Consider the following 27337-nt stretch of genomic DNA (forward strand, 5'->3'; position numbering starts at 1 on the left):
CTGTTTTTTAAAATTTATTTATTTTAAAACATTAAACCCAAGCTGAATAGAAACCACAGAAATTACATAGATGAGATTTTTAGTATCTGTCAAGAAAAATAAAGCCCCCCGCCCCCCAAAGAAAGCAAAGTCAAACCCCAAACCCAGTTTAAAAAGAAAACCAACACCAGGCCACAGCGACGGCACGCACAGCCGGGCTCTGGAGGTCGGGGGCCGGGGCGGGCCACCCTCAGCCGCCACTCGGTGGAAAACACAGGGGCAGGGTACAAGGATAGGGCGATGAGGTTCGAGTCTCGACAAAACCATACATATACCATGAAACAAACTTAAGGGCATGGCTCAACCCCGGGGGTAGACACAAAGGAATTACAGAGGCCCAGCCCCCGTGGCCCCCATCTGGAGTCACCGGGGGCGCAGGGCGGCCTGAACCTCTCACCGGGGCGGAGGCAGAGGGGACCCGGGGCTGGGGAGGTGGACCGGAATTGCATAGTGAGATGGGGGGCAGGGGGGTGAGCTCCCCAGTCCGGCCCTTCCACTACCACACCCTGCCGGCTGGGGGGTAGGGGGTAGGGGGCAGGGCCTTGGGGACCCTCCCATCTGCTGGGCCGGATCAGGGAGGCCCAGGGTTCCCTCTCCTCCCTCCCTCCCCCCAACCCTGGGGGACCAGGGTGGGGGAGGGACAGGGGACGGGAGGGGACTCGGGCTGGGAGGGGTCTGGCCTGGCCACCTGAGCAGAGGCTGCCGGGCCGGGCCGGGCTGGGGAAGGGCTGAAGACGGATGAAAACACAACAGGACCCACAGCCCCAGACGCCCAGGTCTGAATCCCTTTGTCTTTACTCCACCTGGGCGAGCTGGAGGGGCTCCACGCCGCAGGCAGGCGCTGATGGGGGGCCCGCCTCGCCCTGCACATTCACACGGCCCGGCCCCCGTGGCCCCTTGTGCTTCTGATGCAGCTCCCGGCTTCGGCGGGGTACGGCCCCCAGGCTGTGAAGGGGCCCTCCAGGGCAGGCCAACGAGAGCCCCGAGCACGCTGGCCAGCTGTGGCCCTGCCAGGGGACTCTGGGCTGAGGCCCGCCAGGCACCCCGAGTCTGCCCCTCTCCCCCCGTCAGCACCCCCCTCTGGTCCCAGACAGCAGCACAAAGAGGGTCTCCGGAATGGGAGGGCGTCTCCCCGGCTCAGCTGCAGAGGGAAGGGGGAGGGGGCTGTCCTGCGCTGGCATAAACCGGGCCCCCCACGGCTCGCGGCCTTGGCACCGTCCCTGCCCCCTGGTCCTGATCAGGGGATGGCCCCTGTCCACGGAGGGAAACCCAGCAGATGTGCATGAAAGCAGAGAGCACCTTAGGGAAGCCCTGCTCCCATTTCACAGGTGCGGACATGAGGCTGGCAGGGGGCCCCGGCCTGGGGAGGGGGTCCAGGCTTCCAGCCGCCTGTGAGGCCACAGCCCTCCCCAGCAGCACCCACGAAGGGACGGTTCTGCACCTCAGCTCCCGGGGGCTGGCTGCAGCCCTGCTCCAGCCTGGACGTGGGGCCACACTTGAGGCTGGGAGGGAGATTAGTGGTTAGTGGGGGAAGGGGTGGAGGGGCCGGGGTATGTTCGTGGCCAGCTTGGTGCCAGCCCCAGGCAGGGCCTCTGGACACTGGGTCCTGGATGGAAATGAACCGAGGAGGGGAGCAGAGGCGGTCCCTTCCACGCTGCCTGCTCGGCCCGTAGCCCCTGCCTGCCCTAGAGATGACAAACATGGTTAGTGCAAAAACCAAAAACAAACCGGACGAGCTGCCGCATCTGGGGTGGGGGTAAGAGGATTTGGCACCAAGACAGTGGCACAGGCCGCCGGGGTCAGGAGAGCTGGCAGGCGGTGGGTGCAGCCAGGCTGGGTGCTGTGGGCCTGTGGGTGCTGGGGAGAAAGCGGGCAGGGCCGGTGGGCCGGGGCGGGGCCGCTGGCCGCTGGGGGACACGGGCCCCGCACCCAGGAGGGGACTGAAGGGAAGTCGAGGCTCAGTGGCGCATCTCTGCCCACGGCCTGCTGGTGACGGCGGGGCCGGCAGAGGCGGCTTGGATCACCTGTGGGTGGTGAAAGGCCCAGGAAAGCATCAGGACAGGGGAGCATCGGGTTAGAGCAGGTGACCGGAGGCTGCCAGCAGGGGAGGGGTCCCCAGGGGGCGGGCAGGTAGAGAAGAGGGTTCAGCACTGGCCCGGGAGCCTGCGGGAGCGAGTCAGGAAGGGCCTGATGAGTGGCAAAGCACAGGGCTTGGCAGACGTCTGGGGGACAGAGGGGGCAGCCCCGCGCCAGGGAGACCTGACAACCCCTGCTGGCCTTGGTGTGTGCGCAGTTCAGGCCGTGCCGCCGTCACCTGCGGGACAAGGGGGTTGGGTGGGGTCCACACGGGCTGTGGGCCTGGTGAGACGTGTGGGGCTGAGTGGGCGGCGCTGGCCCCAGGAGGACGGGGGCGATTGGCACGGGGGTGGCGCTGGCCGGCACGGCGTCTAGTGCCCGCTGCCGCTGGAGCCGGGGCGAGGCTGGCTGGTGGCGAGGTATTTGGCTCTCATGCTGGAGGTGTACTGGAGGGAAAAGGGGAGAGTCAGCAGGGCGGGCACGGCAGGGGCAGAGACCAGCTCAGGAGGGGGAGGAGGAGGGCACGACGGCCCAGCCGAGATCCCTGGAGACCATCGCACTCGGGGTGGGGCTGCCGGGGAGGGGCCACTGGCCCAGGCCCAGCCACCGCCCGTGAGACAGGTCTGGGGGGCTCCCTAGGTGTTGCCCCCAGGACCACCTGCAGGTGCCTAGAGCTGAGGCCCGGCCCGAGCAAGACCCACAGGTGGGTGTCCCAAAAAGGGGGTTCAGTGTGGTACCCTAGTCGGGGCCGATGCCCCCCAAGGGCCCAGAGAGCAGGAAAAGAGCCCTGCAGAGGCCAGGAGACCTGGCCTGTGGGCGGCCCCTGGGCTACACCCTCGTGGGTGGTGAACAATTGCAGGCCCCTCCTGGGTGTAGGAGAGGGGGGTGGCAAGGGGAGAGCCCCCAGTCCGCCTGACTCCCGCCCCCAGCCAGCATCTCTGGCCACCTGTGCACCAGCGCCATGGAAGTGCACACGTGAGTGTGCACCTGTGCCTGCAGCTGCCACCCCCAGCAAGTTGTGTGCTGGGGCCTTGCACAGAGCTCTGGGGACCACTAAGGCCTGGGGCTCTGCCCTCCAGCAGCCCGGACCCCAGCAGGTGTCCTGTCCTGAGGGCAGACACAAGGTGGGCAGAGGGACGCGGTGTCATTCCGTGGCCATGCAGTGGGCGTGGGGTGGGCCATGCCACTGGGCCCGGGGCGGTGCCTGCACAGTCGGGCAGGGGTGGCGGGAGCGGCCTGTGCGCATGGACATGCAGGGCGGCCTGGCCTGGACCCGCTGCACGGCGCTCCGCCCCCCAAGCCCGGCCTGGGCACCCACAGGGATTGGGCAGAAGCTTCCTCGCTGCAGGGTTGGGGGCTGGGGGTCCCTGCAGTGCGGGCCTCAGGAGCTGTGAAGACCTGTGCCCAGGCTGGGGCGGCACGGCCAGCCGTGCCCCCAGGCCGCAGCGAGCAGGGGTGAGCGCAGATGGCAGGCAGGGGCCAGGGCAGGCCAGGCGGCCGGTACCTGTGGCTCGGGGCACGGCTACCACAGCGTCCGGGCGCTGTCCTGGGGCCTAAACTGCCAGCCCATGTGGCTGCCAGAGTCCAGGGCAGCCAGGTAGCGCTAGGAGGGCCCAAGGGGGGCAGGAAGAGAAAGAGAGAGGGGCCTCAACTCCGGCCCGATGGCCGCAGGGCGAGTGGGGGCAGATTGCTGAGGTCCAGGAGATGATGGGATGGGGGCTGAGCAGGAGCCTGAGGCCCCCCAGGGACCCCTTAGCTTCTGACCCCCGCCCCAGGAAGCTCCCAGGGCCCCTAGCCTCTCTCACAAGCTCCTGGCCTTTGGCACCATCACCTGTCACCTCACACCTGTCCCCATGTCACCCAGCCTTGACCCCAGGATGGGCCACGACTGCAGGGTGCCGATGAGAAGAACCAAGCACAGAGAGAGAACGGACGGCAGCCTGCGGACCCAGAGGCTGAGGCCCTGCCCTAAGTCTGGAGACCGAAGAAGAGGTGTGGGGAGAGAGGGTGCCAAGACCACAGGCACCCAGCGCGGCTGGGCAGCACCACGAGCCTGAAGATAGGCCTTTGCCCAGAAGAAAGGGGCTCGAACCCAAGTGCTGACCACCTGGGCAGCTGACCCTGTGGCTGCCCACTCAGGCCCCAGGGCAAACCAAGCCTACCTGGGGAGGAGCTGGAGGCCCAGCCGTGGGGGGAGAGAGACCCCAGCAGAGAGGACTCTGGGGGGAGAAGCCCCTGGGGAGACCCCAGCTCTCCTGGCTGGTGGCTTTGCTGCCCGAGACCACCCTGAGCCCACCCTCCCGGCCCCGAGACTTACTGAAGGTGGCGGGGACTCGCGCCCGATGAGAGGGGTGTTCTCACAGCGGGGGTTTTGGAAATTGGCGTTCTGGCTCCTGCAGGGGAGGGCGGGGGAGAGCCGTGGGTGCCTCCAGCCACGGTCACAGCTTGGCCCCTGCTGACCCTGGCACGAGCATCTACTGCCTTCAGCATGGCGGGCACCTTCGGGCACCCTCCCCAGGTGAGCTCATAGCCCCCGCTCAGCACCCTCCCTCCAGGCCCTGTGATGGGAGGCTCAGGGGCTCCCCACCTGTCTGCCCCGGCCCAGCACCTCTCTAGCCCAAGCCAGGCCTCCTGCTGCCCAGCCCCATCCCAAGTCAGGCCCTGGAAGGGACGGTCCGTCCGACCATGCGACCCCTGCAGGCCACCAGGGAGCAGGAGGTATTGAACGCGAGATATTGAACGCCAGGCCCAGCCCCCACACCCGGAAACGTTCGGCCCCCTCTGATCTCAAGGCGAGGCCCCGTCCCCTCTCCTGCCCCTGGACCTCTCCTCTCCACCCCGGGCATCCCCCGCCCCGGTGCAGGCAGCTCACATGTACTCGGTGACCGGGGCGTTGCTGACGGTATGGGCTGCAGCCGGCAGGCTGGTCTCGCTGCCGTAGCTGCTACCGCAGCTGTACAGGCTAGGCATGTGCACGCGGTACAGGCTGTCGTGCGCCTGCCGCGGGCCAGGGGCTGCCTCCTCCTCGGCGTCCTCATCGGGGCCTCTGTGGGGGTAACCGGCCTGGGCTCAGTGGGGCAGGCCTGACACAGCAGCCACCAGGATGCCACACTCTTCTGTGCAGTGTCCTGTGTGAGGGGCACCCAACCCCAAGGGGTGTCTGCTTCTACAGCCCCCACCACAGGTACAGACGCTAAGGCCCAGAGCAGACAAATGACTTTCCACAGTCACACAGTAAACAAGATGAGGCCAGGATTCAAAATGCAGATGCTTGGTTCCAACACTGCGCTCTTAGTAACTACCCTAGAGCAGCCACCTTTATCACCACCACCACCACCTCCACCACCACCACCCTCATCACCACCTCCACCACCACCACCACCACCACCACCACCTCCACCACCACCACCACCACCACCACCACCACCACCACCATCACCACCATCACAACCACCACCACCACCACCATCACCACCACCACCACCTCCACCACCACCACCCTCATCACCACCTCCAACATCACCACACCACCACCTCCATCACCACCATCACCACCACCACCACCTCCACCACCACCACCCTCATCACCACCTCCAACATCACCACACCACCACCACCACCACCACCATCACCACCACCACCTCCACCACCACCACCCTCATCACCACCTCCAACATCACCACACCACCACCACCACCACCACCACCTCCATCACCACCATCACCACCACCACCACCTCCACCACCACCACCACCACCATCACCACCTCCAACATCACACCACCACCACCACCACCACCACCACCACCATCACAACCACCACCACCATCACCACCACCACCACCTCCACCACCACCACCACCATCACCATCACCACCTCCAACATCACACCACCACCACCATCACACCACCACCACCACCACCTCCATCACCACCACCACCATCACCGTCATCACCACCACCATCACCACCATCACCACCACCACCACCACCACCACCATCACCACCATCACCATCACCATGCCCACCACCAGCACGGCCACTATCACAAAGAAAACAGAAAAGTCCAGACAAAGTAAAGCTACCTGAGCTGAGCTACTTTCCATCAAAGTTGAGCTAACAAGCAGCAGTCACAACCCAGGTGGGAGGGAGGAGGGAGGGTCTGGGAGATGTACCGTGGGGCCCAAGCAAGAGAATGGGCCTCGCTAGGACCTCCTGATCTTTCCAGCCGTGCATGCTCAGGGCAGAGGGCAGAGCTTTGGGGATTAGGAGCGCATGGCGGCCGCTGATCCCAACTCTAGTGGTCCCTATTGAGCCATGCATCCCCATCCTCCACTTAATCCAGCACTGGCTGGGGAGACTGAGGCAGGGGCTGCAGTATTCCCTCCTAAAGGTGAGGACACAGGCTTGGTGAGAACTGGCTCCATGTAGATCACTCAGCTGGCTTACCCCAGGACAAGCTGGCCAGCTGCCCTCCTCTCCACCTGCACACTGGCAGTAGGGGCTGCCTGCCTGGGAAGCGGGGGGTGAGCCAGGCCTCAGGTATGGGCGCAAAGCAGCACTGGGAGGTGGGGCCGCTGGCTCCTCTGACTGCCTGCTCTGGACCAACACGCCTTCTTGGGCCAGGAACAACTTCAGGTTCAGCATTTCAGCCCTGAGGCCACTCCCCTTGGACCTGCCTGCTTCAGTTGCTGGCAGGCTCAGAGGGTTGAGAGGTGAGGACACACTCGCGCCTTGCCCTTGGAGACCAGGACGTGGTGCCTCCAGAAGGACATGCCCCCAAAGCCTCCTGCATGCTGTATGACCCAGGCCCACTGCACGACACCTCTGGGCCACTGGTCTCACCTCTTCTGCTGCCAGGTATGTGGGACGCTGCAGACGATGGAGCTGAACATGAGTGCTGTGGCAAAGGAGAAGAGAGCCAGGTAGATGAGGCCCTCGACGCCATCATAGCAGAAGCCGGTCAGGGCCTGCACGTAGTCCTGAGGCCGGTGGGGACAGAAGGATGGGGAAGGCCGTGTGAGGCGGGTGTGCGGGCCGCCCCTGCTTCCGCGCTCCTGCAGGGCCCGGGCCCCGCCTCACCAGGTGCAGGCTGCGGCAGTCCACCAGGGCTGTGAGCTGCTGCAGGTTCACCTCCGTGCCGTTCAGCACCTCCTGGACGCGCAGCAGGTGGTCCTGGGGGAACACGTGGGGTCAGCACAGGCAGGGGGCCAGGCTGCCACCCCTCCCTGTGCCCTCAACAGAACTTCAAGGGTGAATCTTGACCCTGTGGTCCCAGGGCAGGACCTGGGCAGAGGGCCTAGGGGCAGGCCTGGTGAAAACGGGAACCCCAGGTCTGCACCCTGAGCCCCCCAGGGACAGTGAGGAAAGGAGGGTGGCAGCCTCAAGTGCTTGACAAGAGGGGCTGGATTTGCCTTAAAGTTCACCTTCTGAGGAAAAAGGAAGATTCCCGTGATAGGGTAAGTGAAAAAGCAGTATATGAAACTGCACAGAGTGAACCCAATCCTGGAGTGTGCACAGACATGTGTATGCATGTGAGCATGGTAAATGTGCATGTATGTGAGTGTGGGGTATGTGTGAGTATTTGCGTGTGAGCATGGGATATGGGTAAGTGTGCATACAATTGGCGTGTGCATGCCAGTATGAAGTGGATGCGTATGAATGTGTATGTTTTGTGTGTAGTGAGCACGTGTGTACAGTGAGTGTGTGTGCATGGTAAGTGTACATGGGATGGTGAGAGTACACGCTGCACGGTGAGTGTATGTGTGTGCACACGTGGTCAGCTCCGCTGACATTTCTGGCCTGGGGCAGTGCCCCGCGTGTGAGCCCGATGCTGTCCTCTCACCCCTTCCCAAGACCCCCGAGGCCCAGACAGGAGTTCCGGAACCCAACCTGCCCACCCACTCAGCACAGAAACCACAGGCTGCCCTCCTTCAAACAGAAATAAGAAATCAAAGGAAGTAGCCAATTTGAAGTAGCAACATTCATCTTAATATATAAATGCTCAGGCCCCAAACCTTAGGAAGGAGAAGCCCACAGACTTCCAAAATGCCCCCGAGCTCGCGCCAGGAGAATCCCTGAGCCCCTGCTACATTTTGTTTCGTTCCTTAATGTCTTTCCACTTTCCCCACTGAACAGAGCGCGCACCTGCCCTGCGGCCCAGGCCCCTGCAGCCCGCCTGGCCTGGCACCCACCTTGGTGGCGGGGTACTCCCGAGGGGCCGCCTGCAGGAGCTCTGCCACCACGTCCTGCATCTCCACCAGCGCCTTGTGGCTCCGGGACAGCTTCTGCTTGGCACAGAGAGCCCGGCTGAAGTGGGCAGGGGCTGCATCTCCCCTCGCCGTGACCCCCAGGGAAGCCAGCTGCGGGCTGGCAGGGGCTGGGGCACACTGCCCCGCAGGACCTGCCCCCTCTCACACCCCAGGCCCTCCAGAGCTGACCTGGGCCAGGGCAGTCAGTGACTGTCGTGCCCTGCCCGAGGCACCTTAGGACCCCCAGGGATGAGGTGTTACGGGTGGAGGGGCTGGCTCTGGCTGCCCGGGGTGGGCGCAGACCAGCTCTCACCTGCTGGAAGGGGTTGGCGGCATGGGGTGAGCAGGCCAGGTAGTACTGCAGGATGTCTGCAGAGAGAAGTGGGCGATTAGCGTACATGTCCCCAGGGCGGACAAGGACAAGGTGTCTGCTCGCCAGACACTCGGGCAGAACAAAACGTCTCAGGCCAGAGCGCACCCTGGAGAGGTGGGGACAGATACAGTGGCCGTGTGGCTCATGCATGTTCGGGCAGGTTTGTATTCAGTGGCCGGGGTTTAAAGATGGGGAACCTCCCTGCAATTCTGATTTCCTGGCTTCTGCTGCAAAAGCCAGAAGCCCCAACCCTGGCTGGGGGTAGGGCAGGAAGAGGTTGGCACAGGCCAAGGGGGGCCAGCTGAATGCAGGGAGCACAACCACCCCCAGCCCCTGGGGTCTCAGCTCCTATCCAGTTTTGAGCCCAGGAGCTTTGACAGCTGCCCCTCGCCTGAGCCCTGCCTCCTGGACACTCTAGCAGCTGAGTCTTTTTAATCATAAAAGTACGTCAAAGTGAAAAAAAAAAGAACTTCCTAAAAGCTAAACAAATCAGTAAAGCACTTAGAAACCATAACAAGTGGCACATCTGCTCTGGCCTTTGAGACCTGGGTCCAGCATACTGCCTGGCACACACCTGGCAGTGGGCACAGCAGGCAGCTGCCCCCACACACGCATGACACAGGAGCCACACGTGCTGGCCCAGAGCCCCAGAACCCCGAGTCGTGAGGCCTGGAAGCAGCTCAGGAGGTGGCTAGGACAGCTGTTACCAGCCGCCTGTGACGGGGCCCTGCTGACCTCACAGAGCACCCGCCTGCCTTCCTGGGTACACATCTGCACCTCCCACCTGGCCCGCCCTCCAGCCTAGCCCTCCTCCCTCTGTCTCCAGCCCAGCGAACAGCACCTCCAACCTACTGCCCTGTCACCTGCTGCCCCGCCATCACCCGCTGCCCCGCCATCACCTGCAGCTCCGCCATCACCTGCTGCCCCGCCACCACCTGCTGCCCCGCCATCACCCGCCGCCCCGCCATCACCTGCAGTCCTGTCACTCACTACCCCATCACCTGCAGACCCGCCATCACCTGCTGCCCCGCCATCACCTGCAGCTCCGCCATCACCTGCTGCCCCGCCACCACCTGCTGCCCCGCCATCACCCGCCGCCCCGCCATCACCTGCAGTCCTGTCACTCACTACCCCATCACCTGCAGACCCGCCATCCCCTGCAGCCCTGCCGCCCTTGCCCTGATGTATCCTGCTGTGCACACGTCTGTTTCCCTTCTGTGTGGAGCCTCCCGTTCACGGAAAGCCGAGTGTTTGTGCAGTGGCTTCCCACCTGGGGCCTCCTTCCACAAGACTGGGCCCCGCCAGCTCTGAGGACGCAGAGCCCCCCAGGGCACCCGGCACCAGCCCAGAGCCACTTACCCGCGCTGAGCACCGAGTTCTCCTCCACTATCTTGGTCACGTAGGTGTCAGGGTCCACGCAGAAGTCACTGGAGCCCTGGGGAGTGGGTGGACAAGGAGGAGCTGGACAGGCACCCCCACCCCTGGGCATGCCTCGACTCAGGGAGATGGGGTCCGCAGTGGGGGCCACGGACGTGCTGCATGCCCAGGGCAAGGGTGGGGACAGCGGCAGCTTCCCCCGTCCACCCTGTCCCCAGGAACAGCAGAGGGTCCCACTGTCACCCCCACCACTCACCACAGACACGGCCAGCTCCAGGCCCAGTGCGCTCCAGCTGATGAGCAGAGCCAGCACCCCCAGCAGGCAGACCCTGTGGGCACAGCACGCCAGTCAGCGTCCCGGCCAGAGGGGACACAGCGGGCCAGCAGTGTAGAAGTGCCTGGTCCCAGGCACACCTGGACCCCGGGACATGGCCGCTTCCTGGGCTGACCTGGGCAGAGCCACCCCGAGGGCCTGGGCTGGGTGGAAGGCCTGTGATGGCCTTTACAGCCGGGTCCCTGCCCTTCTCCCTGGGACCCAGCCCGTTCACAGAACAGCCAGGGGAGTCTCAGGGCCACGGGGGCCTCCTGCTCGTGCCCTGAAGACAAGGCGGCCTCCCTGGCTGGGGCATCAAGGCCCTTGCCTGTCCCCCTGCCTGCCTGACCACCCACTCCACCCCCACTCCCTTGGCTCAGCCAAAAGACCCCATCCTGACCTCTGGCCCCATATGCTCCACCTCAGGGGCCTGCTGACCCCTGGCCCCCCAGGCCAAGCTGCCGCCTGTTCCCCAGTCAGGGAGGACACAGGCTCAGCAACAGCAGCCGAGGGGACCAGTCAGCCACCAGCAGGGCTGGGACTGAACCTGGACACCCTGAGGTGGATGGCTTTCTGGGCACTGTACCAGGTCTCCCTCCGTCCCCTGCCCTCCGTGGCCTGAGGCTGCCTTGCTGGGGGACACTGGTGGGAATCCCAGGGCAGGCTGGCCGACGGCTTGAGACCTGGTCCCTGGACCCCCAGGACCCGTGTCAGGGGTAGAGGCAGGGCCCGGCCGGGGAGGGGCGTGGATGGGGGTGCCCCCCGCCCCCACGGCACACTCACCCCACCAGGACGCCCTTGGAGCTGCGGATGAGGCCCACCAGCACCAGCAGGCAGATGAGGACGTCCAGCAGCAGCACGCCCAGGGAGCCCAGCCACCTGCGGGCACAGAGGGCTGGAGGGAGGCCGGGGCCTCAAGGGCTGGGTGGAGCCGTGGGGCTGCAGGGGTGGGAGGGGTGGGCGAGGTGTGGGGCTGGGCGGGCCGCGGGGTCAGCAGGGGTGGGGACAGCAGGGGGTCAGAGGCAGTGGGGGTTGCAGGAGGGAGCTGAGTGCTGGGCAAGGAGGAACTGGGTGAGTCTGGCGCGTGTCGCTCTGCAAAGGGGTCTTGCGGGGGTGGGGGCTCCGCTGCAGGGACCTCCAGGGGCCTGGTCCCTCCCGAACGCCAGACCTTGTGTCCCGGCCCCGGGCGCAATGCTGAGGCCGGGGTGCAGCAGGGAGGGGGGCAGACTGTGGACGCAGGTGGGCAGGGCTCTGGCCCACCTGTACCAATCGTAGAGGTCCATGTGCTCGGCCAGCCCATCCAGCGACACGGCCGGATTCTTCCAGAAAGGGATGGCGGCCGTGCAGCTCAGCAGTGTCCCCAGCAGGCCCTGGAGCCGCTGCACAGCGCGCAGGGGCTCCGGCCGCCCGGCCAGCTGCCGCTCCAGGCTCTGCAGGCTCGGCTCGGCCGTGCGGTTCAGGGCCACCGCTGTGTCCCACACCTGCACCGGGGCCACCGTGAGATCCCACACCTGCCCCAGGGCACGCCCCGCCCGTCCCAACACACGAGCACATGCACACACACACTCACGCGGTCCTGGGCCCCGGCCACCGTGCGGTTCGCGTGGCGCAGTGAGTAGGTGACCCGGTGGATGCCATCGCTGGTCTCTCCATTGCCATAGAAACCCACAGCAATGCCGGCGCTGGGGAGGCAGGGCGCGTGAGGGTGCCGGCCCCACCCACTTGTCTGCACACTGTCCGCCCGGGAGCCCGAGGGTGGTGGTGGCGGCGGGAGGGCAGTGCAGGGAGAGGAAGGGGCCGTGCTCGTACATCCTCCCACTGTGTGCGGACCCAGCTCCGGGGCCTCCATGCACCACCCTCGGGGACCCCGTCAGGTGTGCCCGGGCCACTCACCTGCAGACGAGCGTGGCGATGATGACGCACCAGGCGGTGCAGCAGCAGTCGGCGTCCAGCGGCTCGCGGCTCCGGGGGCGGCGGCAGCACAGCCAGAAGGAGTAGAGAAGCAGGACCACGAGGTCCAGGGCCAGGCAGGCCAGCGCGGCGGCGGCCAGCAGTAGCAGCGCCTGCAGGCCAGGTGGAGTCAGGGCACCGCTGCCCCTTGCAGACCCGCCTGGAGCCCCTCGGCCTTCATTGGCCGCCTGCACCTGCCCGGCATGGTTCCGTGAGCTGGGAACTGCGGCCCCCAGCCCCTCTCCCTGAGACCCTGGTGTGCGTGGCTGGGCCTGGCCTCAGGGTGGGGCCAGGGAGGTTGACACCCCAGCAGCCCAGGATCTGTCCCAACCACATACTCCCGGCCCCGGGCATAGCACTCTTCAGTTTACTCCATGAACTGCCCCTTTCTCTACCCTTCACCCCTGCCACAGAAAGAGATCAGGTTCCAGAGAAAAAACGGGGTACTGCACATGCACCCCAGGTTCAGAAGACCCCCGCCTAGTGAGGATGGGGTGGCCGACGCCCTCCACAGGCCCCCACAGCCCGAGGGAGTGGCGGGTCGGCACAAGCTGCGGCCCTCTGCAGAGAGCACGCACAGAAGGCAACACCCAGCGTGGGGCCACGTCCGTCCCCGGGCCTCGGCCAAAATGCTCCAGCAACCATGGCCCCTCTCCAGCCAGGGTCCGGATATGAGGGGCTGAGCCTGGACCCAGGAGATGGTTGCCAGGCAGCGGGGGATGGCAACCCCCGCTAAAGCCTCCCTGACCCTAAAGCCCTCCCGTCCAGGATTCCTGCGGCTGGGGGCAGCCTCTCCCACCCCCAGCCAGCGTGGGTGAGGACCCCACGGCAGGTCCAGAGACGTGGCTGGAGGCTCTGCTACTGCCCAGGGCTGGGTGGACCTTGGTGACCCATGGCAGGCTGCAGCCACAGCCACCCGCGAGCCCTGCCCCGTGCAGCCTGGGGGTGTCTGGGGGGCCATCTGCTCCTTTCCCTCAGGCTAGGCACCGCCCACCGCATCTGGAACCCACAGGCCACATGCGCCCCTGCTGGCCACCTGCGGTCAGGGAGGGCAGACAGGAGGTCGGGGGCCGGCACGAGAGCCATGGCACCCCACCACATCCCACAGGAGAGGACAGGGACTTTCCCAAGGCCACATAGGCCGGGGGTCTCCAGGCAGGAGCCGTGCACCCCATAGTAACCCCCATGCTGCCCCCTCCCCACTAGAGCCCCTCCCCATCGTGTCTGCACCTGGCCCCAGAGACCCTGAGCCTCCCCAAGGCCAGTCCCTGCCCGCAGCTACCAGCATCTCAGGACTCTGCGCATCCACCACCACCCCCGGGAAGCCCTTCACGTCCTGTGCCCTTGGTGACCTGGCCCCTGGTGTCCCAGCCTGTCTGCCCCCAACCCCGTTTTCAAACGGGAAGCCCGGGAAGGGCTCTGGCCTGCGCCTGCAAAGAGGCTGGCTCAGAGCGGACGCCCAAGGGGACGGACCCATGGGCCTATGGCCTCCCGGGAGATACGTCCAGGGCTGCGGAAACGAGACCTGAAGCCCAGGACTGGTGCAGGCCAAGGCTGCGTGGACAGAACCCAAACGGGAAGTGCCTGCCCCCACCCCCCCAGCCTGGCAGGTGCCTCAGGGTATGCAGTCTTGGTGGCGCCAGGGCCACCCACGCCCCTTGACCCAACAGGAAAGCTGAAGCCGCGGGACGAGCAGACGGGCCCAGCAGCCTGCCTGGAACAGGGCGTCCCACTGGTGAGATCAGGGTGCAGGGTGTCCCTGCCCCGACGCTGGGCACAGAGCCCCTCTGCTGCCCCTGCCCCTGGCGCTGAGCCGGGGGCTGGGTACAGGCCAAGACCACAGCCCAGGTCTCAGGGCACCGAGGGCACAGGGCCCCTCGCTCCACTACCCAGAGTGCAGGGCCGCCCCCGGACCCTTGGGGGCTGGGACACAGCTGCCTCAGCCTCTGTGCTGGGAGGGGGAGGGAGAGGCCCTGCTGAGGTCCCTACTGGGCAAAGGGCAGGGCCCCTTTCGGCCGGGGACCCAAGGGAAGGGCACCCACCTCCCCGAGCCTCCATCTTCAAGTCACTAAGTGAGCCTGACAGCCCTACCAGGACGGCTGCTAAGAGCTGGGGCAGGCGGCAGGCTCGGGAATCCCGAGGCCCCTTCCTGTCCTCAACCCCCAAACCCGGGAGGGGGTGGGCAGCTGTCCTTTGCACGATGGTTTCCCTGGATGGGGGGCAGCTCTTGGGTGACAGAGCTGGGGCCGCTGGGTCCATGTCATGTAGAAGGATGGGGCAGCCCCAAGGGCAGCTGCAGGGTGCCCCAGCCTGGGGCCGCCACCTGGGGTCACACAGCCCGGGGGTCACACAGGCTGAAGTCCCCAGCCCGGGGTCCCACCACCCCACTGGAAACTGGCACGCCTGTCTTCGTCGAGTGCACAAATCTGGGTACTCGGGGTGATGGCAGACTGGCACAGCCGCTCCCAGCCCGATCCCTGGGCTGTGTCCCCAGAGGACCCCTCCTGGGGCGCCTGTCCACGGAGGCCCTGCCCCTCCCCTCGGGGCTGGCGTCCCCTTTGCTTCTCCTGGGCCCATTCAGAAAGAGAATGGGAAATGTCTGATCAGCATCTGGGCCCTGACCAAATGGAACTTTCCATCTGTCAGCGCTCGGTCAGGCAAGGCGAGATGCTCGGGCCACATCCGGAGCCATGGCCATGGCCGCTGGCTGCCCGCCAGGCCGAAGGGCAGGAACCAGGCGCAGGCCGGTGGGGGGCGGAGACGAGGGGCTGCACAGCCCCCTGGTCCCCATCTCCCAGCCCTGCAGGTGCACAGGGGCCCTGCTGCCCCTGGAAAACACCCCCACCACTAGGGAAGCACCAGAGTGGCCAGAGAGCTCTGTAGCCTCAGCCCCCACCCCAAATCAGCCCTGCGCCCAGCTCTGTGGCTGCCAGGTCTTCAGGGACCCCAACAACAGCCACCACCACACCCAGCCCCAGCCAAAGGTCCTGGGAGCTCTGGGCGATGGGATGCAGGGCTCTCTGTGCAGGGCTGGGGCGGTGCTGCCCACGTTTGCACACCTCTCTCCACTGCCCCCCAGATCTTACAGAATGTCTCTCCTGGGAAAGGAGACCCACCTACCCCTGTCCTGACCCTGCTCTGAGGTGGGGGCTGTCCTACGCGGATGCCGGCCACATCTGGGTGCAGGATGGGCGGGGAGGTGGCGTGAGCAGGTGGGGCCGGGCTGGAACCCAGGCCTGGCTGAGGGAACCCAGGTCTTCCAGGCCCCCCACGGCCTGCTCATGCCTGCTCCCTCCTCTTGGGCCAGATGCAAGCCCCTGCACACACCCATGCCTATACATGCACACCCACGCCCACATGTGCACCCCCATTCACACACACCTGTACACGCCCACACCCACGCCTACACGTGCACCCCCATTCACCCACGCCCATACATGCACACCCATGCCCACATGTGCACCCCATCACACACGCCTGTACATGCACACACCCATGCCCACACTCCTGTACACGCCCACACCCACGCCCACACGTGCACCCCCATTCACACACGCCTGTACTTGCACACACACAGCACGTACATGCACGCGCAGGCACACGGCAGACAGGGCCAGCACAGGCCACACAGAAGTGCCCCAGGGTGCCATCAGGGCTGGGGGCCCACGCAGACCTCAGGTCCCCAGCTCTTCAGGGAGCATGTCTGTGAACGCAGCCCCTGGACGCTGGAAGTGCCCCACAACGCCTGGGGGTGCCCTGACGAAGGCTGAGCCCCCAGCCTGTACTGAGGCCACTAGCACACGGCACAGTGGGCAGGAGGCAGGGGCCACTCAGGCTTGGGGGCGGCCTGGCCTGGCCCCAGCAGACGCCATAAGGATGGCACAGAAGCTTGTGGGGACACGTGTTCGGCCTCCTCTGGGAAGGGGGAGGCGCCAGCCCACCCCAGGACCGAGGGCTGCTTGCATCTGTGTGCAGGTGCAGGTGTGCCCAGAGGGGTCTGGCCTGGGCCAGAGCAGGTGGACAGAGCAGGCCTGAGGGCACCCCTGAGCCCCAGCTGCAGAGTGGGATGGGAGGGCGCTGCCCATCTCACAGGGACCCTAGGAGGCACCTCAGAAATGTCAGGTGAGCCTCACTGCAGAGGGCCTGCACCCCGTGGCCCCCAGGCCCAGAGCTGGACCAGGGTCCCCTCCCTGCAGCTCCCCAGGGGGGCCATGGGGGTTCCTGCAAGAGACAGGAGCAGGATGGGAGTGGGCAGTGCCACGGCAACGGGGAGCACGGGGGCCAGTGACAAGAAGAAGATCCCCGCCACACGCTCAGCTAGAGCTGTGAAGACCCCGTCTCTTGCCTCCAGTGCACCCCAGGATGGAACCCCGAGAAAGCACCCGGGACCTGCCACAGATGTGTACAAGCAAAGCAGACCACGGCACCACACAGAAGCCACCAGAATGCCACAGCGAGTACCAGCAAGGGGTTCGCCCCCAGACGCCACGCAGAGGCCCCAGGTGGGCCCTGACATCCCTCTCCCTGGGGGCGACTCAGGCTCGGCCAGTCCGATTCTTCCCTGGGCCTGACTTGTGCAATGGGTCATCACCCAGAGCGGATGGGTCCGGCAGGGCCTGCTGCCAGTCTGCCCTCCGCCAAGGCAGGTCCTGAGGCCCCCGCACCCTGGAGATAGCTCGTCAGCTCCTGTGCACCAGGCACTGCTCTAGAAGCTTCCACCCAGCCCCCCACATGCACTGTCCTGTTAGGAGCATTTCTGGCACTTCTGACCTCTGAACCCTGGCATTCTGGGAACACATCAAGAACCATGGGCCACGGGCCACAGCTTTAAAAGCCGGTGGCGAAAGGGGTTCCCAGGACGAGTGTCACCTACTCTAAGAGCACATCTGTACGGACAAACTCCAGGTGAAGGGGTGCATTTTTGCCTTGGTACTTTTGCTGTCTCCAAACGCTGCATGCGTATGGCTAACTCTGTAAGCTGGAAGACAGGCGCTGAGGGCTGTTCCTCGGCCACAGCCCATCTCCTGTTGCTGGAGGAGAAGGATGGCCATACCACCAGCCCAGCAGCAGGCAGCCACAGCCTTACAGCAAGGTGCAATGGGCTCACAAGCCAGGTCTCTCTCTGCGAGGAGACCACTGGTCCCAGAGTTCAGATCCTCTCTAAGGAGCCACCTGGTCTTGGCTTGCACACCTCTAGGCACAGGGAGCTCACCACCTCCTGAGGCAGCACGTTCAGACCGGAGGGCCTCCTTCCTCATTTCGGCTGCCTCCCTGAGGCCCAGACTTCTCTCTGCCCCAGGCCCTTTGTGCATGCGGGTCCCTCTGCCTGGAACACAACTCCCCAAGATTTCAGCACAGCTACCCCAGTGAACCATTAGGGTTTCCACCAGAACCTCTGTGCACTCAGGGCTCTAGTGGGAAGAGGACCCCACGCTGGGCACATCTGCTCAGCCAGAGCTGTGACCTGGCCTGGGGGTCCAGCGTGCCATGCACTGTGTCAGGTGCAGGCTGGCCCGTGGCAGGGTCAGGAAGGAGGCGGGCAGGGGCCAGCCCTCTGGGTGTCCTCAGCCTCCTGCAGCCTCCCCAGCAGCCCTGGCACCTCCTCCAGGAAACCTCCTTGGTCTCCAGCCCCCTCAGCTCAGCCCGTTTTGGCACCATGACCACAGCAGGCTGAAATCGTTTGCTCTCCAGCCTCTCACTGGAGGAGCAGTGGGCAAAATGAGGGGGACTGAGAGCTGGGGGTGTGGGAAGGCTTGGGGGTGGTTTGAAGGGCTGGCGGGTTGAGTGGGCAGACACCCCAAGTGAAGCCCAGAGCAGGAGGGGTTCCCCGAGATCACACAGGCGGGAGGAGAGAGCCAAAGGACCCAGGCTGGGCCTCCCCACCCCAGGCACCAACATCCTGGAAAATCCAGATGCTCCCCAGCAAGATGGCCTGGCCCCAACACCCCAGGTCCCCAAGCGTCTGCACCCAGGCTGATGACCCACCGCAGGGTCACTCTGGGTGGCCAGCCCTGCACTCAGCGGTGAGAGCCCCCCCCACCACTCACGGGCCATGGGAGGGGCTCAGGGCGTGCAGAGATGGCTGGGTCCGGGCCTGGGGACCCCACCTGGGTCATGCTGCCAAGGGTGCAGAGCAGGGGACCCTGGTGGCAGGCAAGCACGCGGGGCGGGCTGAGCCCAAAGGCCCCCCTCCTCCAGCCTCACGGCCTCCCTGCAACTCAGCCCATGGCATGGGGCTCAAGGGACGGTGCAGGGCCTGGGGCCTCTCGCCCAGCGAGGCCTCAGGAAGGGGGAGCCTTTGTCCCAAGACGATGCTCAAACCTGAGGACAGTCCCAGCCTCACTGTGGCAAAGGCAGCCTGAGCCCCACAGGAGGTAGGTGCTGGGCCAGGACTGGGCGAGGGTGCCCTGTCCACCTCCACCCACGGCCTCACTCCAAGCCTGAGGGCGGCTGGAGCTCTGCCAATGGAAGCCCAGGCTGGGACCCTGGTGCCCACGATCCCGCCCCAACGCCACCTCTGACCCCGATACCACCAGCCCTCCCCATGGCCCCTGTGGTGGCCCAGGCAGAGGCTGACACACGGGGTCGCGTGTCCCAGATTGCAGGCCCCTGTCCCTCAGAACAGCCCCGAAGGCTCCAAACGCCCCCCACAGCCAGGTCCCTGCAGTGGGGCCTCCTTGCCCACGTTGGGGGCCCAGGAAGCCCCCAGTCCCAGGGCCGATCCGGCAGCTAGGGAGGCAGGGACAAGAGACCCCCGGAAGGATCTCGGCTGGGCCGAATCGCTGGGAGGCTGCGCTGTCCCCTCCAGAGCCCCCGTGTGTGTCTGCACGAGGGACAGTCCCAGGCTCCCCGGTGTGAAAAGGGGCTGGGCACGAGGCTGGGCTCTGGGTGCCGGGGCTCCCGAGAGCGGCTGCGGTCAGGAAGCAGCAAAGAAGGACAACGGCCCCCCGGGCCCCAGGCAGCACCCAGGTCCACCTGCCCCAGGAGCCAGGAGCCCCACCTGGGGAGCAGTCAAGTGAGGGCAGGACACAGAGGGGCTGCCCAGGTCAGGGCAGGTAAGGGGCCAGATGGGACGGAGAAATGGTGGTGGGGAGGGGCCAGGGCAGGCAGCCCCCTGACACCCAGGAGAGCACCCCACCAGCCACCTCCCCCGTGCTCAGGGAGGAGCCGCCCGCCGGCTCCAAGCAGGACCCCCACCCTGGCTCCTGTCCCCACCCCTGCAGGAGGGCACCCCCAGCCCGTGACGTGAGGAGGGCCCAGGCACCCACCCCAAGCGCCCACAGCGGGAGGCCGAGCCAGACGCAAACCCGGGCCTGGAGTCCCTGGCGGCCCACGCTGCATGCACACGGAGGTGGCAGGGGCCGGAGCCAGGCTGCTTTCCACCCGTGAATTATTCACGGGCTGATCCTGCCGGGGTGCAGGGGAGGCGGCGGGGGTGAGTCAGAGCCTCGTGGCAAGGCGGGGGGCCGGAGGTCGCAGGGTCCTTCCTCGCACGCGGCCAAGCCCTGGGAGGCCTGGGAGGGACTAAGGGCAGCCCCCGGCGCCCACCCCTGCCAGCAGACCCCTGGCACCCTGGAAGGCAGAGGGAGGGCAGCCTCAGGGCGCTGCTCACAACCCTCCCGCTCGGCCCCCGCCCCTGGCCTCAGAAGACTTTCCCCCCCAGACGCACGATCTGCTGCACATCCAGCTCCAGGGGCACCGCCACCCTGGACGCCCCCGAGGGCTGTGCCCGCCGAGTGTGGGTGTGGGTTTGTAGCTCCCCGGCCCCTTCCCCGCGGCTCGGCAGGCCCGGGCGCTGGAGCCGGCACTGGGGAGTGGGCAGCCCTGCGGGCTCCAGGCAGGTGCAGGGTATCATGGGGCCGGACCACCCCATGGGCTCCCAATAAGGGGCTCAGGCGCCCAGGGATCCGCACCCCAGGAGGAAGGGGTGGCCCCCAGCATGCCCCCTGGCCTGGCTCGGATGCCCGAGGCTGGGACCAGGCCCAGAGCCCCACCAGGAGAGCCTGCTCCCTGGGGAAGGCTGCCCAGGCCCCCTGCCTCCATCCCCGGGCTCCCGGCACAGTCCAGGGGTCAGCGCCCAGCAGGCAGGCCTGGGCTCAGGCCACCTTCCTCTCCATGCCCGGGGGATGCCCCTGGCAGGCCTGGGACAGGGAACCCCCTCCTGGCTGCACCCATCAGCTCGGTCCCAGGTCCTAGAGTCCGCCTGGGCTGGGGGCTGCCAGGCGACACCCCAGGAGCCTGGGGCTGGGGGGGCCAGGGTGGGGGCTGGCAGCTGGCTGAGGGTCATGGCGCGGGGGGGGGGGGGGGGGCAGCTCCACACAAGCTGGGAAGAGAGGGTTTGTGGTGACCGCAAGGCAGAGGCTGCAATATGGGGGGATGTGGACCCTGGGTGGGGGCATCTAAGACCTTCCCCTCGGGAAAGGGTGATCCATGAGGGTGGGCTGCCGTGACCCCAGATGGGGGTCTCAGGCTCTCGGGAGGTGATGAGCCCTGACCCTCAGGGAGGGGTACCGTGGTCCTCAAGGAGACGGCTGGTGGCCTTCAGGGAGGGGTGCTGTGGTCCTTGGGGGGGAACGATGGTCCTTGACAAGGGGGTGCTGGGGCCCTCGGGAAAGGGGATGCCGTGACCCTCAGTGAGGGGACGCTATGACCCCTGGGGAAAAGTGCTGTGACTCCTGGAGGGGATCATGATCCTCAGAAGAGGATGCCGTGGCCCTCGGGAAGGGAGGGTACTGTGGTACTCGGGAAGGGGTTGCTATGACCCTTGGAATGGGGGTGCCATGGCCCTCGGGGAGGGGGTGCCATGGCCCGGGGACGGGGTCCATAGCCCTCAGGGTGGGGTTGCTATGACCCTCGGGTGGGGGTGCCGTGGCCCTTGAGGAGGGGATGCCGTGGGCCCGGGGAGGGGTCCTGTGGCCCTGAGGAGGGGGTGCCATGGCCCGGGGAGGGGGTGCAGTGGCCCGGGGAGGGGGTGCCGTGGGCCCGGGGAGGGGTGCCGTGGCCCAGAAGAGGGGGTGCCGTGGCCCGGGGAGGGGGTGCCGTGGCCCAGAGGAGGGGGTGCCGTGGCCCGGGGAGGGGGTGCCGTGGCTCGGGGAGGGGGTGCAGTGGCCCGGGGAGGGGGTGCCGTGGGCCCGGGGAGGGGTGCCGTGGCCCAGAGGAGGGGGTGCCGTGGCCCGGGGAGGGGTGCCGTGGCCCGGGGAGGGGGTGCAGTGGCCCGGGGAGGGGTACCGTGGGCCCGGGGAGGGGTACCGTGGGTCCGGGGAGGGGTGCCGTGGGCCCGGGAAGGGTGCTGGCGTGGCGGGCGCCTCACCTGCTGGTAGTCGGCGTCCTGGGGCCGGAACTGACTGCTGGTGGCCTCCCACTGCAGGTCCAGGTGGGGCAGCCGGTGCAGGAGGCTCACCCACCAGGGCGCCGCGTAGCTGACCCCGGCCATGGCGGGCCCGGCGCCCGGGCGGCGCGCGGCGCTGCGGGGCTGCCTCGGCTGGGCCCGGGGCGCGCGGGGTTCAGGGGCCCGCGGACCCCGGCCTGGCCGCGCGCATCGCCCGCCAGGTCCTGGGCCCGGCCCGGCCCGGCCCGGCCCGGCTCGGCTCCGCTCGGCTCCGCTCGGCTCCGCTCGGCCCCTCTCGGCCCCGCTCGGCCGCCCGCGCCCGCCGCCTCTTTGTTCGCCGCCGCCGCCGCCGCCTCCCCGCGCGCAGGCCCCGCCCCGCCCTCCGGGCCCGCCTCCGCGCCCCATTGGCCCGCCGGCCTGGCCCCGCCCCTCCGGCCCCGCCCCGGCCGGCTCCGCGGGTCCCGGGGTCGCGCTGGCCTCTCGGCGCGGGCGGCGCTCCCGGGCCGCGGTCGGTCCTGCGCACGTGGAGAGCGAGGCCGGGGCCCGCGCTGCGCATCGGTCCCTCCACCTGCCCGCAGGCGCCGTCTGAAAACGGGCCCGTCGGGACCGGAGCCCGGGTGTGGCCGGGCGGCGCCGAGGCGGTGGCTTCCCCTTCGGCGCAGGAACAAGGGGTAGCCTGGGTCACGTGGGTGCGAAGATATCAGCACGGGACTGGCCCCTGAGCTCCCGAAGTCCCAACCAGTGTGTGTGTCCGGGGTCCAGGTGGACTGTGACACCCCCCACCCCACCCCGCCCGGCCCCTAGGGGGTCGAGACCCAGGGGAGAGCCCCGGCCCTGCCCTGGGACCTGATGGCAGCCCAGTCCAGCCAGGAGGGCCCCCCGCCCGTGGCCTCGGCAGCCACACAGCCCTCCTGGCTACCGCGGCGTCCTGGGCGCACCTCGGCCTCCTGAGAACAGGAGACCTACGGCTCTCCGGCCAGGTGGGCCGTGCCGCGGGCTGTGACGCGCTTCGGCTGGGCAATGGCTTTGCGGGAGGCCTGGCAGCATCTGGCTGTTGGCTGGGCCTGCTTCCTGTGATCAGGTCCGGCCGTCTTGCCCCTTCTCCTGCAAAGCCAAAGGTCATTGCCAAGCCGTGTGGTCCCCTCTGGATAGCAGTGGCCTGGGACCAGGAGGGAAGCACAGACTCCGTCCTCCTGGGTCCCAGGGCAGGCACTCTGGGGAGACACTCGGGTTCCCTCTGGGCCGGGCCAGGGCTGCTGGGAGCTGGGGTAGAAGTCATGGCATCATTCCCCCACGCCAAAGCTGCCTCAAGGCCTGGCTTGGTGCCCGGCCCCGTGGACTCTCCTCCAGGATGCCCGCCCTGCCTCCGCCCCGGTTGGGCAGGAGCGTTGCAAAGGCTCCAGGGTAGGCTCTTTCCTGCCCCTTCTGGCTACTGGTGGCCCACGATGGCCTTTGGCTGTGGCCCTCGTTCTGTGCCTCCTTCTCCCCAGGTCACCTTCCCTCTGCATCTGTCTCTGCCGAAATCTCCCTTTGCCATGTGTCCGGGTCTGGTAGGACGTCATCCTAACTAATTCCACCTACAAAGACCCTCTTTCCGAATCAGGCCACATGCCCAGGCTCCACGTGGACATGAATTTGTCAGGGGGAGATGCTGTTCAACCCAGCCCAAGGCCAGAAAGCTGGACCCAAACCCTGGTGAAATGATTCATTCGGGGCCCCTGGAGCTTCCGGTCGGCAGCCGTTGCATGCCGCTGGTGGAGGGGAATGGAAAGGGAGCTGATTACTGACGGATGCTTGCAGAGCACTCGGGAGACGCAATCTTTTCCCCAGGGGTCCAGGGCAGAAGAGGGACCCCCAGTTGTCTGTTATGCCAGAGCCGCAGCTGGGTGGAAGCTGCACCCCTGGAACGTGCAGCTGCTCGGGGGCTGGGTGTCAGAGGAAACTCCCTGTGGCGCGGGGACTCAGGGGTGCTGGAGCGGGGCGACCAGGACGAGCCTCTTCACCTCAGGTCCCTGGTTCCCAAAGTGGGGCTCCCAGACCCGGGAGGGTGAGGGCTGTGGGTAAGGCCGCTGGTGGGGGACGCACAGAAAGCCCCCTGCCTTTTTGGGCACCTGGGTGGCCCCGGCCTGGCGCTCTCGGGCAGGCGTCTGTCTGTCCTTCCTGCCCGCTGTGGGGATAGCCGGCTGGAGGCTGGACGCTGGCCCCACCTGCCAGGTGGAGTGACTGAGGCCATTCCTGGTGAGGGGGCAGGGTCACTGCCCGAGGTTGCGATGCCAGTCAGAAGCCCTGAAGCCCAGCACTGCCGGTGACTCAGGGCCAGCCCCACCCACCCGGGCCTCTGCCCAGTGCCAGCCACTGACCAGCCCCCATGGGACCCGCCCCAGTGACTCAGCGTGGGTGGAAATGGGGAGGGGGCCGTGGGGATGAGGTGGCAGATGAGGAAACCGCCCGGAGGGGCCCCGCGAGATAAGGAGCCACAAGGGCATCCCCTCTACCCCCGCACTCCCACAGCACGTGTCCCCTCCGCCCCTGCGAGGTGCCCGTGTCCCCGGCGAGGAGGTAGGGGCCCTAGAGGCCCAGCAACTAGCAGCTTGCCCCCAGCCCACACGTTTGAGTGGCAGAGGGGAGGCCCGACCTCCTCTTCCTAAAATGGGACTGAGCCAGTGGCTGACCCTGGGGTGGCAGCAGCATTGAGACTGTGCCCGGAGAGTGCCTGCTGGAGGGTCCGGTGACTGCCGGCCATCTCAGAGGCCACGCCTAGTGCCATGTGGCCCCAAAACAAAGCACCACAGACAGGGGGGCTGAGCCCCAGAGGCTTATCCCCACCAGGCTCCAGAGGCCGCAAGTCCCAGAGCCTCGGGGACAGTGTGGGCGTGGCTGGGCTCCTGCCAGAGGCCCCGGTAGTGGCCGTGCTGGGTCCCCGGGCTTAGGGCTGCGTCCCCTACCACTCCTCTCCCTGCGCCATGTCTCTCCCTGCGCCGTGTCTCTCCCTGCGCCCGTGTCTCTCCCTGCGCCGTGTCTCTCCCTGCACCCGTCTCTCCCTGCGCCGTGTCTCTCCCTGCGCCGTGTCTCTCCCTGTGCCCGTGTCTCTCCCTGCGCCCGTGTCTCTCCCTGCGCCGTGTCTCTCCCTGTGCCCGTGTCTCTCCCTGCGCCGTGTCTCTCCCTGCGCCATGTCTTTGTTCCTCCCTGTTGGATGCTGTCTCTGGCCGCAGGGTCCACTCCGGCAGCAGGGCCTCCACTCAGCCTGGTGCCGTCTGCGTCCTGCCTCCAGACACGGGCACGTTGCAGGGTCCAGGCCAGGGCCCTCACGTGGGTTTTGGGGAGACACGGTTCAACCCACAGCAGGCTCCTGCTAGCGATGGCCCTGGTTCCTCTGAGCAGTCGGTCTGTTTGCATTTTCATTGCTAAAGTGGGTGCAGTCACACCGAGCACATGGGGATGTGAGAAGTGTGTAAAATGAACGCGATCACATGTGAAAGGGCTTCACCAACCCCCTCTCTCCCCCTCCCCCTCCCCCCCTTTGAGTGAAGTCAGATGCGTGGGTGAAGGCAGGGATTTGAGGTCTCCATGGAGAGAGAGCCGGAGGCTGAGCTACTTGGAAGCCTCCGGCAGGTGCCTCTGGAGCAGGGGGCGGGAGGGAGGCAGAAGGGGTGCAGGCCAGCCGGGGGCCTCCAGAGGCGGGCGGGAACCGGGACAATGGACTTCTCTGGCATGGCCCCCAGCCCAGGCGGGTCACGTTTCCCACGAGATGGTGCTGGCAATTGGCAGGGAGAGGGGCTACTCGAGGCCCGGTCTTCCCTGGCGCTGGCCAGAGGTGCCCGGTGGGGCACCCCGCACACCCCTGCTGCTGGATGCTGGCCACCAGGGGCCCACCGGGAGCTGCCTTCAGCCCGAACGTGGGGAAGGGACCCTGGGCTCTGGGCTGCGGGAGGCCGGAGAAGCTTACGCTCCATTACCTGGGGTCAGCATCGCCTCGGGGCTCTGACAGAGTGGGGGGCTCGGGGCAGCAAGTCTGAGGCCTCCCCGCTCTGGAGGTAACGTCTGAAGGCGAGGGGTGGGGGCCGCACCCCTGAGAGTCTCCAAGGGAGGCTCCTTCCTGCTCTCCTCCAGCTGTGCTGGCTGCCGGGTTCCTGGGTGCCCCTTGCTTCTAAGGACCCACCACCACCTCTGTCTGCCCGCGTGTTGAGAGCCCCCTTCCTTCCAAGGATGCCAGTCCCATTGCATTGGGGCCGCCCCAATTGGCTTTGGCATCACCTTCACCGAGGACACATGCAGAGACAGTGTTTCCCAACACCATGCTCACAGGGACTGGGTGGGGCTAAGGGGCTGGGCTGGGCTTCCAGGGGCTGTGGGCGGGGCTTTCCAGGGACTGGGCGGGGCTTTCAGGGCCTGGGTGGGGCTTCCAGGTGTCTTTGGAGGCACTGTTGAGTGCACAGTGCTTAGCCAGCAGCTGCATCTGTCCGGAAGCCAGTGGGAAGCAAATACAGCAAACTGGTGGCTCACAAAGCAGGGACTTATTGGCTCACGGTTTTGAGGCCGAAGGACTCAGAAATTGAGGCATTGGCGGGCTCCCCCAGGGCTGGCGTGGCCATCCTGGGTCCTGGGGCGGTTTCTGGCTTGTGGCATCCATGGTGTCTCCATAAGGCCCAGGTCCCGCTGGCCGCACCTTAACTAGCAGCGACATCTTCCGAGGCCCTGTCCACGGGGGCCACACCCACAGGCACTGGGTGACCATTAGGAACATGTGCTTGTTGGGGTCAAAGCTTGGGTGCTGGGCCGAGTGCTCCAATCCTGCCTGGCGGCCTGGCCTCCCGCACAGGGCCTGAGCTGCAACGCAGGCAGCCGGATGCTGGGCCCAGCCCTGAGCAGGTTACCGGGCAGCAGTCCCCGCCCTGTCACCTGTTGCCAAAGCACAGCCGAGAGGAGACTGGTGCCCCGGGCAAAGACCTCAGGTGCCCCCCTCCCCGCGCAGTGTTGGGGGGCCTGTTCCCTGAGTCTGGATAGCTCGGTTCCAGGCGCTGCCTGCCCTCTGCACCCCCCTGGAAATCTTAGAGCCCATTTTACAGACTGGAAAACTGAGCCCCTGGGAGGGGTGAGGGCTTCCCCCAGGCCTAGGGAAATGGGTCTTGGGCTTCTGCCCCAGCCTCTGGTCAGACCCAGGAGCCTCGCCCCAGAGGGGGCATCACAGACGGGGAAAGTGAGCTGAACGGGCTGCCTGCACCCCCCAAGCCAGTCAGAGGCCCCCCACCCCACCTCACCCCACGGAGGCGGAAGCAGCCTCGGAGCTGAGGTGGAAGCCCTTGCTTTCAACTTCCTGGTCCAGTTCTCTCTCCTGTCAACCCCGCTGAGTGCGTCCCTTTCTTTTCCTTTCTTGTGGTGACAGCTTTATTGAGATAAAATCCGCCAGCCGTACAATTCACCTGTGTAACGGGTCCATCCACAGCTGCCATGCACTCACAGAGCTGTGCAGCCATCGCACAATCACTTCTAGAGCATTTTCACGCCCCCAAGAGAGTGACACATTTTGAAAGGTTGATGTGACAGTTATCTACTGCTACGTAACAAACAACCCCAAGATGTTGCGGCTTAAAACCACGCTGTTTTAGTTCACGGTCTGGAGGTCAGCCATCT

General features: G+C 66.5%; 1 protein-coding gene across 2 annotated transcripts; it reads right to left on the reverse strand.

Annotated features, from left to right (window-relative positions):
* On the reverse strand, positions 1 to 21815 carry TTYH3 (tweety family member 3). Of its 2 annotated transcripts, none has more exons than XM_077140453.1 (14): positions 21689 to 21815; positions 12322 to 12491; positions 11999 to 12110; positions 11689 to 11909; positions 11212 to 11307; positions 10372 to 10444; positions 10098 to 10173; positions 8679 to 8734; positions 8309 to 8401; positions 7197 to 7289; positions 6960 to 7096; positions 4988 to 5161; positions 4433 to 4508; positions 1 to 2561 (listed from the first exon to the last, which is right to left on the reverse strand). In XM_077140453.1, the coding sequence occupies exons 1-14, from the start codon at positions 21809 to 21811 to the stop codon at positions 2487 to 2489; spliced, it is 1575 nt and encodes a 524-aa protein (XP_076996568.1). In that variant the 5' UTR covers positions 21812 to 21815; the 3' UTR covers positions 1 to 2486. The 2 variants fall into 2 exon arrangements, with proteins under 2 accessions (XP_076996568.1, XP_076996567.1); XM_077140452.1 differs by lacking the exon at positions 1 to 2561 and adding an exon at positions 3586 to 3718.
* Positions 21816 to 27337: the final 5522 nt, after the last annotated feature.

The sequence above is a fragment of the Tamandua tetradactyla genome, chromosome 23 (assembly GCF_023851605.1).
Source record: "Tamandua tetradactyla isolate mTamTet1 chromosome 23, mTamTet1.pri, whole genome shotgun sequence".
Lineage (NCBI taxonomy): Eukaryota > Metazoa > Chordata > Mammalia > Pilosa > Myrmecophagidae > Tamandua > Tamandua tetradactyla.

What these genes read in the sequence shown, in the direction of transcription:
- TTYH3 (XM_077140452.1), bottom strand. Translation starts at nt 21,811, where the DNA reads ATGGCCGGGGTCAGCTACGCGGCGCCCTGGTGGGTGAGCCTCCTGCAC. An exon ending in GACCTCTACGATTGGTACAG is followed by an intron (nt 11,308 to 11,688) that starts GTGGGCCAGAGC and finishes CTGTGCCCGCAG; the next exon opens with GTGGCTGGGCTCCCTGGGCG. An exon ending in CATACCTGGCAGCAGAAGAG is followed by an intron (nt 5,162 to 6,959) that starts GTGAGACCAGTG and finishes TTACCCCCACAG; the next exon opens with AGGCCCCGATGAGGACGCCG.